The sequence below is a fragment of the Calypte anna genome, chromosome 27, assembly GCF_003957555.1.
Source record: "Calypte anna isolate BGI_N300 chromosome 27, bCalAnn1_v1.p, whole genome shotgun sequence".
Taxonomy (NCBI): Eukaryota; Metazoa; Chordata; class Aves; order Apodiformes; family Trochilidae; genus Calypte; species Calypte anna.
The window spans coordinates 3,851,797-3,864,386 of NC_044272.1; the positions used below are offsets into that span (position 1 = coordinate 3,851,797).

The 12,590-nt window shown below is 49.9% G+C and overlaps 1 protein-coding gene across 1 annotated transcript in view; it reads left to right on the plus strand.

Annotated features, from left to right (window-relative positions):
* Positions 1-9,158: 9,158 nt before the first annotated feature.
* LOC103525242 (acid-sensing ion channel 2) overlaps positions 9,159-12,590 on the plus strand; it is a 479,998-nt gene continuing 476,566 nt past the window's right edge. Inside the window, exon 1 of the mRNA XM_008490176.2 lies at positions 9,159-9,722. Within this exon, the coding sequence (XP_008488398.1) occupies positions 9,159-9,722 (564 nt within the window). The remainder of the gene's footprint in view (positions 9,723-12,590) is intronic.

Sequence of the window (12,590 nt, forward strand, 5' to 3'; positions counted from 1 at the left end):
GGGCAACCATCTCAGCAGCTTCTGGGTGGACACCAGGGACTATGACCACTCTACAAGAAGGAGGAGAACCGGTCCATTACGTTGTGAGCACACGTCCAGGGCTGAGGCATCTCCGGGGCCCTCCGGTATCAGCTCCAGGTTTGCTCCTACACTCAGCACTGCTCAGGAGCAAACCCTGCGGAGAAGGAGGGAATGCAGACTCCCATGCTTGGGCCAGAATGTCCGCAGCCATCTTGTGGAACAGACAGAGTGCCACTTCTCAGCGAGGAGGATGGGGAGAACAACTCATAACCAAACCCCCAGGGACAAGAAAGCCCCAGAGCCCTCCAACACCAGCTCCAAGAGGAGTTCTGCAACCAGGGCTGCTCGGGAGAAAACCATGGAGAGGCAGAGAGAACACAGCAGGTCCCCGTGGCAGAGGTGTCATCCCCTCTATGGAGGTGGCTTGGTAGAAGCCACGGTCTGTGACCCCTCAGCAGGGAGGAAGAGGAGGGTTTCAGCGCTGCAGAGCTGCATTTCAGATTAACACTCAACGTGCTGCGGTGGTGACCAAGATGAAAAAAAGGGTGCCAGCAGCCCACCCTGTCCCTCCTCCCAGTGCTGCCTCTGGCCAGGAAGAGCTCAGAGACCTACCAGAGACTTGGACACCTGTGCCATCTCACCCACCTTCCCAAAGGTTCTTCAAGGAAGGAAGGCTTGGTTTTTGGGGATCACCTTGCAAAACAGCACTCATTAGGAACAAACGGGCAGAAAAACCAAAGCCCAAATTGGACTCAATGAACTTGAAAGTCTTTTCCAGCCTGAGCAGTCCTATGATTAAAAACACACGCTGGCCTTGCATGTGGAATTCAGGGTGCATTTCTTGTCAGCAAGTTTGGAAGCAATTGGTGGAAATACCCAGAGTGTGTGTGTGTGTGGGGAGGGATGTTACATCTTGGGATTTTGAAAGCTGCGTGCTGCCACGTGCCCTATTTCAGTCTCTTCCTTTTATTTATGGAGTTGAAGTCACTCCAGTGGCAGTGGGCTGGATGGGCTGGATGAGCTGGATGAGGGCTATACCTGTCTGAGGCAGTGGGAGAAGGTCATCTCTACTCGCCCTTCACTGCTTTGGTGCACAGAGGTGTCAGCTGTTACTCGGGACATCTCTTCTGCCACGTCAAGGTGAAGACATGCTCTTGGGGGAAGAAGGTCTCCCAGGTGGCTGGATGGGATTGGGTTTGCTGGGCTATTGGTCCTGAATGTGCTCTAGGGGAGAAACAAGGCAGCTCATCTCCAATTGTTAATGCCATTTTTAGCAGGCCAGTGACAGGCTCTGGTACAAGACACACAATGGGTCTGTGTCTCAATGTGACACCGAGGCAGCCCTCCAGCAGGAGGCCTACTTACTGAAGATGTTCCCTACAGGCCTCCTGTGACGGAAGTCTGAATTCTTCTTTAGGCAAAGTTTGGCCCCTCCAGGTGTGGTACAGAAATGCCTTTTTTTGCTCAGTAATTTCTGTTGTGTGAAACATAAAAGAAGAAGCAAGCCTATTCTGAGATGTCTACTCAAGAGAATGTGGAAAAAGGCTGGTTGTTCCTTTGCTTCATGGTTTTCTTCTCAAATTTGCTGTGTAGGTTGGAGAGATTTCCAAGAATCATGCAGACTCTCATTGAATGTGAGGAATATGAAGAGCAAAAGTCCCTGCATGATTTGAAGAAAGAAATGCAGGAGGGCTATTCTGAAACTGTCCAATGAACCTGGCAAAATAAATGCAAAGGTGAGCTCTGATTTGTGTGAGGTTTTTTGGTGGTGGTGGTTCTTCTCCTGAAACCTGTGTTACTCTTTCCCGAGACTACTTCTCATGTTGTTCATTTTTTTTCTGGGTTGTATTTTGGAATGGATTGGCTTTCCTTGAAACTTATTCCACTGCTGCAGCAGTAGATAACTGTACCCAATACTGATGCAATCGTCATGATGAGTAAAGAAGAAAATGTGATGTGCAAAGAAGTCTCTGCAAGGGTACAACAAGGGCAATTAGAGGTAAATAAGAAAGGTTTTGATCGTCCTTTGCTGGGGCCTGAAGGATTTTCACAGAGGCACCTTGTATTTGTGGCTATATTCAGTTAAGTCCTTGACCAAACTGGATCAAGTATATTCTGTGCCATTAATGACTTTTCAATTCTAGCCTTAATTTCTATTGCTAGAGTTTTAAAGCTCTCTGGGCAGCCCTTGGGTGAGGATATCCATTTTCTGTGGTTTTACCCTTAGCAAAAATTTTGTTCTACTCCTTGTATTTAACAGCTTAAGTAAAAAATCTTACCATTCCAAACTCATCATTGCTGACAGGCCTGGACTGTAAGTGGCCTTCGTAACCAGCTGCTTAACTTTAACACTTGCATGTATGGAAGTAGCACCAATGCACAAACAACAAATTGGTAATTCCAGGATGTTGTTATCCTACAAGATCCTATCCAAAATGAACCATCATCAGCTCTCTAGTCCACATAGTGCGGACACAAAAATGAAAGACCCGACTGTGCTTTTGGAAAGAGAGGTGGAAGCTGAAAAGCAAGAAAGCACGAAAGAGATCCGCTGGAATCGCCTATATTTTTATGGGAGAATTTCTTGAGGTTTTCTTACACAGAGATAGATGAACTGCAGTGAATACAATTTCATTTTGATAAAGCTTGCCAATTAGTGTTCACAGTGAATTAACTAAAATCACTTACAAGACGAAGGTAATTTGTTTTCCTCTCTTTGATTATGACTGTCTTTTCCCCCAGATTCGTATCTTCCGTGGTAGTCTCCATGTTGCTGAGGTAGATGAAATGCTTGAATATACACAGAACTTGCAAAAAGAAGATGGATCATTTTCTGGAGGCATATGGGGTCATTTTTAAATCCTTTTAAATCGAGTGACTAGGTTGGCATGGGTGAGTATGTGACATTAGATTCCCGTGGGTGAGTACTGGGGTTCTCAAGAGTATTAGAGTCACTTGGTGCCTGCCCTGTCTCCCTCTGCCACCCTGTGATTCCCCCCTCTGCATCGTGTCCCCACGCTGCCTCCGTTCATGTCCCTGTCCACCATGCGTGTCTCCACTCCGTCTGCGTTCCTATCTTACTGACATGACGTGTATCTGTGACCATAAGTTGCTGTGGTTGTTCTTTTTGCTTAGGTATTGTATCGTGTATATGGTGAACACATCTATTTTGTGGCCTTCAAAAGAGGAGGTTTTGTGACAGACTGAATTATGTTTCGTTCCTAAGTATTCCGTCTCCGTTCCATTCTTGTCTAAAAATAAATTGATAAACTCTATAATTAAATAGCTATTCGTTAATTGTCATTAGTTGAGTTGATTTGTCTCTGTATCTGACTACACCCCAGCTCAAAATATGTTTTCTGCTTTTACGTGCAGCGAACATAAAGGTCACTCAGGGCGCAGTGTGAGTTTTCTAAATGATTGGGGAAAGAATTCATAGGCTGGAAAAGGAAACAGTACAGGAACAAGCATTGGGTGATTTTTTTTTTTTTTCCCACGTAAAACCTCATGTTTTAACATTTTCTACAATTAAACCGAATGGCAGATGCTCTCTATTTAATCCCCCTCTCCTCCCTACTGAAGAAAGGAGAGTAAGGGAGGGAGACCTATGGGCTGGAAGCTAAACTACACAGCTTTAATGAAATAGGAACGATAAAAGGAAAAATTACTAAATATATACAAATACACAGGAAAATAAGATGTGAACCTGCTTATGGAGTTGTTGGCTTTTTTTTCTGGAAGGTCAGGTTTAAGATGAGGTGCCTAACTTGGGCATGGAACTGTGTACTGTGTTTTGTGGGCAGGAAAGTGTGTTTTACTAGTGACAGTGGGTTCTGAAAAATGCTGAGTGAAACCATGTTGAGAAGAGAGTTCAGAAAAAAGTAAAGGCTCTCTGAAGGAACAGAATATGAATTACTACTTTCCACAGAAAAAGTACATTAAAACTACCTTTCCTATTTTTTCTTTTTTCACAAAAGGGATCATTGCACTTGAATTTTTGAGCAGAAAACAACTTTTAGAAAATATTTTAATGCTGTTGAAACCACCTGGGTTGTTTTTGTTTGGTTTTTTTTGTGTAATTACGGTGAGCAGTGCCATAGTGAGTAGTCACCTCAGCACCTGAGAATACCCTCAGGATATTTTGTTGAGAAAATCTCTGTAGTCAAATCTCACTTGGCCCCGTTCTGGAAGAACTCTGGAAGAACTCTGGCAAAAGAGTCCCCGTTCTGGAAGCTGTCCGCTCTCCTACCGCCTGTGCAGCTGCTGAAAGGGTCGAGGGGGCGGCAAAACCCGGCTCTGAATTCCCGTGCAATGGTTACAGCCTGTCCCTGACACCTCTGTGATGGAGCTGCCTGTTGAGCAGAGGGCGAGCGAAGCCTTTTTGGCATTTTTTCACCACAGCGTTGCAGCGTTTGAAAGGCAACAAAGCTTCGTAAGATATAGATACTGGGAGGAACGAGGAGCAGGGTGGAGAGTTACTGGTGTGCACTGGGTATGCGGGGGCTGATGGGCTGCCCTGGGAGACGGGTGGAGGCCCTGGGAGCAAGAGGGAAGGGGAGTGGGAGGGGCAGAGAAAAGACTCTCGGGCAGCCGGGAGTGACTGGAAGAGGGGGAGATCGGAGCACTGAAAGGGGCTAGAGCTGCACTGGGTGCTGCCGATTTCTACTGGGGACACTGGGAGGGGGTGAAATGGCTACTGGGGACACTGGATTAGTGCGTTTCCGTCAGTTCCTCGGGAGCAGCCTGTGGTGCATTGGTCCTCAGGCTCATGCGCAGAGGAACCATGAGCCGAGTGCCGGGAGTTGGCGCATGCGCAGGCCCTGAGCTGCAGTTCTGCCGTTGTGCCACAGGGCGGCAGGAGAGGATTCTCAGTGCTCAGCGGCGGAGAGCGCGGGAAGGGCAGAGACGGGAACGGGAGGAGCGGAGAGGTGTTTGTGGGTGTCAACAGTATTAGAGTCCTTAAGCGCCCTTCCCCCCCGCTGGCTGGTGTTGGTTGGACGCACTTCTCCAGGCCATGGCATGTCCAGGTTAGAAAGCTGTTGAAGGAGTAAGTAAAATGCAGAATTCTACTGTACTTTCCATGACTTTTTCAACCCAAGTGTCGTTGGAGCTGGGCAATTCCTGCATCTCTGAACTGTAACCATACCCCAAATTGGATTCTGGTATTGGTTTGATTCACCTCTCCAGGCTATGTTACATCCCAGTTAGAAAGCTGTTGAAGGAGCAGGTGTAATGCAGTATTCTACTCTACATCCCTTTTTCAAACCCAGTGTCATTGGATGTATAGTAGAATACTAGACCAGGTTGCCCAAGGCCCCTCTGCTGGACTGCAACCCTCATTGCTCTTTCTTTTCTTCATTTTTCTTCTCCTTATGAAGCCCAGAGGGAAATAAACCCAGCAAATGAGCATAAAATGCAGCAATCGCTAGCAATAGTAGAGGTCTGTGGGCTGGGGCAGTGGGGGACCTTGTGTTGAACTACGCAGGGTTCCAAAGCATCTTCTTTCCTTTTTCAAAGCACCCATTTCTCTGTAAGGCCAGTCCTGACTTTCCCAGTGCAAACCCTTTTCCTGGGACATGCTTCGGGGGAAGAGGTGGGGGAGGGAGAGGTGGAATTGGACCAGAAGAGGGACTCACAGAGGGCGAGGGACACACTCTCTTCTCTCTTTTCCCTCCCCAAATAATCCCTTTATCGGTATTTTAGGGCTGGCTTCTGCTCCCTGAGCAGTGCAGCCTCGGCTTGAGACACCAGAGGGCAGGCACAGGCTGTGTAAAGGAGCGAGGGACCTGGGTCTGTTCACTGGGTCCCTCAGCGACTCTGGTCCTGCTGCCCCCTCCTCCATCACTCCATCCCTCCAAGGGGGAAAAAAAAGTGTATTTTTTTTTTTTCCTGAGGGAAATGTCTTCTGGACCATCCTGGCTCCTCTGCCTTTGCTTCTGAAGGGGTTTTGAAGCAGTAATGTTTGCAAAGGACATTCAGGGAACTGAGGTTGGGCTATGATCTCCCAAAATAGCTACTTCACCCTCCCCTCCAGGGATTCCCTGCCCTGGATGTCCCCGAGGAGGGGGGTGCAGGTATCCTTATCTGAGCTCTGCCATCCGGGGGGGATTTTATGGAACTGGTGATGCTGCCTTGTCCTTCCCATGCACACCCCCCTGCCAAGATGGCTCCTGAGATGCCCATAACCCTTTCCAGCCCTCCATGTCCCCCATCCTTGCTGGTGTCACCCCATAGCACAGCCCAAGGTATGACTCAAGCTGCTCTCTTTGGCTCTCAGGACAGTGTGGTTGATGCCAACCTGAGCACTCACCAGAGAGCATTTGTCCCCCTGCTTTGTCCTCAACTCCAAGGCAGCAGAGCAGAGCTTGGAGAGTGGGTGCTGGTGCCAGGTAGAACTTCTGGTTCTTCATTTTTTTTCTGGTTCTTTCTTTCTAGAGTGCTTTTCCCTCTGGGCAGGAACTGACGTTCTCTGCATGATTAAATCCTGAAGGTAGCAGATGGTCTATGGTATGAATTACAGCAAACAAGATTGGAGAGGCAGCACAGGGAGCAAAATGAAAGCATTAACACACCAGGCCAAATGATGCAGATGGTGGAGAGGGGAGAAAGGTTTGCAGATAGGGTTGGGAAAGGGAGCTCATTTCTGCCAGGAAAGGTTTAGGGGGTAAATAAATGGTCTTATCCTCCAGCTGTGGGGAGATGTTGAACACGAAAGTAAACAGGCAGTGAGTTTTGGAGCCCAGGAACAAAGGTGCTGTGGGGTCTCTGTCCTCAGCTGCTGGTTCACACATAGTTTGAATCTTCTCCATTCCTCCTGGTAAGGGCATGACAAGATACAGCAGGTTTGGAAGGCTTCACCTTGACTGAATTTCTCCTTCACAGCAAAGGAGCGGAGCTCTTGTGTTGTGTGGCTCTGTTTAGCCACAAATGGGCCTGCACTGGGATCCTGCCTTTCAGTCACCAGCAGCGATGCAGGAGGACGGATCACATTTTGCATTTCAGGGCTGATGTGGAGTTGCATGAAAAGGAACAGCTCAGCCTGGTGTGGCAGCTCCTGCTTCCTCTGCACCCCAGTGAGGACTGCCTGTGGTCTCAGCACAGTCCTGAAGCCTTCTGACTATGGAAGGAGGTTTCAGTAACCTGGTGCACTGGGAGACCTACTGGTCAATTCAACTCGTTTATGCTGCAGGCTTTCTGGGTGACTCCTCATGAGCCCTTTGTTTTCTCTTTGTCAGGTTGGATGGGACCTCAAGGAGCGGCCTGAGATGCTCCCATGGGGATGCTGTGTGCTGGAGGATGTCACAGACAGACTGGCCTTTGTCTGCCAAGGCCAAACATGGCTTTGGAAGTAGTAAAAGCTGAACCTGTCCTAGCTCTGGATGAAAATCGTCATGGGGAGGACAGAGTGGCTCATGACCAGGGGACAAGGGGCTCAGGAGTCCATCAGTGGAGGTGAAGAACTAAAGGGGCCAAACAGTGCAAAGCTCTTTCAGGAGTTAAAAATTCAAAAACTGGGCTCATTTTGTCCCAGATCCTCTTTGAGTTTGTCCTTAAGGTAAATTCATAGGCACCTGAGAGTCACTGGGCATGGCTCTGCAGAGTGAGACAGGCTCTGTCTGTGCTTTGAGCCTCTGCTCCCACTTCATCCAAGCCAGGAGAGTACCCTCCTGGGTACCACCCTGGCCCCTGGGACCCTCATCTGTTGTAGTGTTGGGTGCTGTACAGACACAGAAACTTACATTCTGGTTTTTTACTTCTGGATCTGAACAAAAGCAGGATCAAATACTGCTGAGCACTGGGAGAGGATGGAGGGGAGCTACCCAATCCCTGCTCAGCCCCCAGCACCCTTCCCCACTTGTTCCCACCTCCTTCAGCGTGAAGGCACTGTTCCAGGGCTTTGCAGCATAGCATCTCTTGGGTAGAAAACATCTCCCTGTTTGCCGTCCCCCCTGCCCTCCCCTGCTCCTCCTTCCAACCCTCACAGCTGAACACACAGCTGGGGACGTCTCCCCTAACAAATCCGTCTCAGCTGCAACAAAACATCTGGAGTCAGCGGCTACAGAAGATGCATCCCCCTGCCCCCAACACCCCTGAGGCACAAGGGGGCCGGGAGCCCCTCTCCCTGCCCTCCCCTGGGCTCTGGGGGGTGCAGGACTCGCAGCTCTGTGCTTCACCCCCTCAAGAGTCCTGGAGCATAGCAGAGGCAGAGAAAGAAGAGCTGAGAGAGGCTGCTACCCCTCTCCTCCTGCTGCCTCTCCCCACCGACTCCAGCCCTCTCTGATATTTGCTGCGAGCTTCTGTCTGGCAGAGAAGGAGCTTCATGTTCTTGCTTTCTCCCCTGCTCATGTGCATGGGGCTGAGCAGAGATTTTCTTTTTCTCCCTCCTTTAAACGTTTTTTAAAAATTATTTATTTATTAAGCTTCCCTTCCCCCTGCTCCCCTCCCCCCTCTTTTCCTTCGGTACTTCTGCTGAATTAGCTGCCCCCTTTTCCCTGAGGGAAGCCCTGGGAACTAAACCCGGCAGCACAGGGGATGGGTTTTCGGGGATGATATTTCTTGGAGCCCTGCCCAAAATGGAAGAGGGGGAGGGGGAAGTGGAGTGGAGAGATGCCGGAATCCTGCACCTCACATCGCTGGAGCATCACCCGCTCAAGCTGAAAGCTCTGCAAGACATCAGCTCGGGGAAGAGCATCCTTGAGCTTTCTGCACTAGCTACCAGGCTGAGAGCTGCTTCCACTTGTTTCGAGCTCCATCTCTCCCTTAGTCTCATCCCCGTGTGTGTGCAGATGTGTGTGTGGAGGGGGAGGACTTTCCTGCCATTGGCTCAGCTCTCCCTGCCCACCCTCAGCTCTTCCACATCACCTTGGTGTCTCCCTAAATAAAACCAATCCTCCTTATCGCAGCGAGAAAATCAAGAGCCAGAGTTTGAATGGATTGGATATAAATATTTGCCCCTGCAACGCTACCACTGAGATTTTGTGGGATCTACTCCTGGCAGCTGGCCTGAGGCTCTCCTTCTCTCTCCTGCCTCTGAAAGGGTATAATTACTTTGGAGAGGGGAGGGGAGGAATCCGGAGCCCGGTTCCAGCTACAGACTGACCTGAAAAGCAGCACCAGGATTTAACTAACTCTCCCTGATGGATCTGAAGGACAGCACCAGTGAGAGCAGCATGGGCAGCCTGCAGCCTTCCAGCATCCAGATTTTTGCCAACACCTCCACACTCCATGGGATTCGTCACGTCTTCGTGTATGGGCCGGTGACCATCCGGCGCCTGCTCTGGACCTTGGCCTTTGTGGGTTCGCTGGGTCTCCTCCTGGTTGAGAGTTCAGACCGGGTGGCATTCTACTTCTCCTACCAGCATGTGACCAAAGTGGACGAGGTTGTGGCCAATAGCCTGGTCTTCCCTGCTGTCACCATCTGCAACCTCAATGAGTTTCGTTTTTCCCGGCTCACCACCAACGACCTCTACCATGCCGGGGAGCTCCTGGCTCTGCTTGATGTCAACCTGCAGATCCCCAACCCTCACCTGGCTGACCCAGCCGTCTTGGCCATCCTCCAAGAAAAGGCCAACTTTAAGCACTATAAACCAAAAGTTTTCAACATGCAGGAGTTCCTGGCCCGGGTTGGTCATGACCTGAAGGATATGATGCTGTACTGCAAATTCAAAGGCCAAGAGTGCACCCATGAGGACTTCAAAACTGTGAGTATGAGCAGACACTCTGCTTTCCTCTTCTCTGGGTGTGTGGATGATGGTGGTGTCACAGGACCAGGACATCACTGGAGGTCATTGGCCAAGCTGTGTGGGCATGATGCAATGAGTGAATGGTGTCTGCCAGGCCCTGGCACAGCAGAGAAGGAGGAGGCAGCCTGTTGAGTTGAAGTTTGTTTGCTGGACTCCTAACAGGGGATTAACATGGAGCCAGGCCTGTGAGAGGCTTGCAGCAGGTCCAGCCTTGCTCTGCATAAGGCCCCAGCTCCCAGGTGGCTGCTTGGTGTCAGACCAGGGTGTCAGATGGGTCCTGCTGAGCATCAGAGGGGGGTTGGGGTTCTCCTGCTCTGGCCAGTGAATTGTTAGCCAGATGAGGAGAGTAGAGAGGCTGGGAAGAGCCAGCAAGAAGGGTAGGCCTTGGGGCATGTGAGGGTGAGATGTATTACCCAGGTTTATTTCCCTTGGTGTTGGAATTGCTGAAATTGTGGAAGGGGAAATTTTTTAGCTTGTTTCTGGTGGTCATGGCTTATAAATCCTAGTTGGCTATGCAGTGTGGGCAACAGCTGGGTCCCTTCCTGCTGCTGTGGTAGAAAGAAAGAGGGGGGGAAAGATTCCCATCTGCTCTTAGGCTGGTGGGGAGGTGGAGCATGCTGAGTATCAGCCTGAGGATCCTAAAAGGAGCAGACACTGCTCAGTTAACAGCTTTGGGATGACACCTTGCTGGCAGTGCAGGCTGGCCTGAGTGGTTTGGCTGGCAAAAAGTATCAGCTTCAAATAAAAATAAAAAGTAGGTTGCCTGGAAGAAGTGCTGCACCCATGGCTGGGGCAGGGCTGGGCAGGGTGCTGGGCATGGAGCTGCAGAGGGACTGTACCCCCTGGGCTGGTGGTTTGGGTTCTGTCTCAGCAGATGTGGGTGTGCGGGCTGGGGAGTTGACTAAGTGGGGACTTGATGGCCAGGCTGGCCAGTCCCTTGGCATCAATGCGGTTGTTGGGGGTTTGGCAGTACCTTGTGGCTGGTTGTTTCTCCAGGAGTGGTGCTGCTCATTCTGCAGACAGGCAGAGATGCACAACAGGTTTCATGATGGTCTGGTCTGTCAGCAGGATCTTTGTCTAGTTTTAGGAGAAGGAAATATTTTTTATCTCTGCTGCTTTTGGATCTGCCAGCAAATTAATCCAACAGACTTGTGCCACAAAGTCATTTCCATCACCTGGACACTGCTGTCTATGAACGTCTGAGTAGGAGCATATAATTTTGTGCCTCAGTTACTGCCTGTGTGCAGCCCTGAATCCTTGCCCCTTTGGACTGGATAACCAAGCAAACTGCTCCTTTCCTCCTGCTCTTTGGGCAGAGCTTGGGCCACCTGAGTTGTAGCATAAGATCAAGAAAAACTTTAGGAGGAGAGTTTGTGAAAGAAAAGCCATGTGTGGTGAAGTCTGGAGAAGGGGATAGAAAAGGAGAAACAGATGTGAGAGTCCAAGGGACAGAAGAGTTGGGGAGTGAGGGCAGATCCCAACAGGATGAACAGACCACCCCCTGCCCACAGCAAGGGTGTGGAGAGAGGGACACATCCTGCCCAGGGGTGTCCCTGTAACTCAGTAACACCAGCCAAAAACAAAGCCTCAAAGCTAGCAAGCAAAGTGCACAGCCAAAACAGCTGCAAAAAAGCAGCTGTTCTCAGGTCAGACAGGAGCATTTGGCAGCCTTTCTGGGACCTGGTAGGGTGTCCTGGGCCATTTAGTTCGTCAAGGTGTAACTCCTTCTGAAACTGACTTTTTTATTTTTTCCTATGAGGGATACAGTAGTTTCCAGAAAGACTGAACATTCCCTGTCTGCTGAATAAATCCTTTCTCTGCTGAGACAGGCCAGGGCCAACTAAAACTAGAGGATATCACAGACTGACAGTGCCTGCCACAGTACTGTAGAGATTCAGAAACAGGGCAGAGAAACATTTCAGTCCGTTCTGCAAAGCAGCTCCGAGATGGTACATGAGATGGCATCTTCCCAGCATCACCTGCTGGGCCTTTCTAAGAGGGGCAGGAACCTCAGTCTCCCTGACTCCAGGTAATCCCTCAGGTTAGGGACATCCAGGGACCAATACTCAAAAGGGCCACTGCAACCCTGTCTTTCTGCCAGACTTCACCTCTCAGAGATAAAAAGCAGCAAAGAAGTGTCTGCTTGGGAGCTGAGTAGGACTTTCTACAGGGAGCATGCAGCAAAGGTCTTTGAACTGCCTCTGGGCTGAGTCAGAGCCTCATGTCCTGGATGCATTTTGAATTTAATCACCAACAACCTGTTGCAACTTCGTATGGGCTCTGTGGCAGCCCATCGATTCTGCTGCATTGCCTGTTGGAAAAAGAGAAGCAGCATCCCTGAAGCCTGATTTCTTTCCTGTCAGGCACCAGAGAGTGTAAATCCCAGAGCAACTCTGTCACACCTCATCATGGTGAAGAACTCTGGGTCCTTTTACTCTCCCAATTCATGCGTCTGGGAGCAGAAGAGGCAGGGGGCTTGCAGCAGAAAGCTGCAGCAAAGCAATTCACTCTTCACTGCGGTTCTGCTGGCGAAGTGAGGGAAGAGCTGCCAGCAGCTGCTCCTTTGGGTGCCTGGGGGGTGCTGGATGCAGTATCCTCTGGATAAAGCTCACCCTGCATCTACTGCCATGGAAAGTAGAAACTGGAATATCAGCATCCTGGCACTCTGTAAAACATCACTTTACCCTCCTTCCTCCTTCACTCCCCCTGTTTCAGATCTCTGTCGCTGTTTTATTAGCAGGATTTGAGCTATGCTTTCTATACCCTCTGTTCCTTCTCCACAGTATTATGCCTAATGCCTCTCAGACAACAGTTCCCTGAATTACA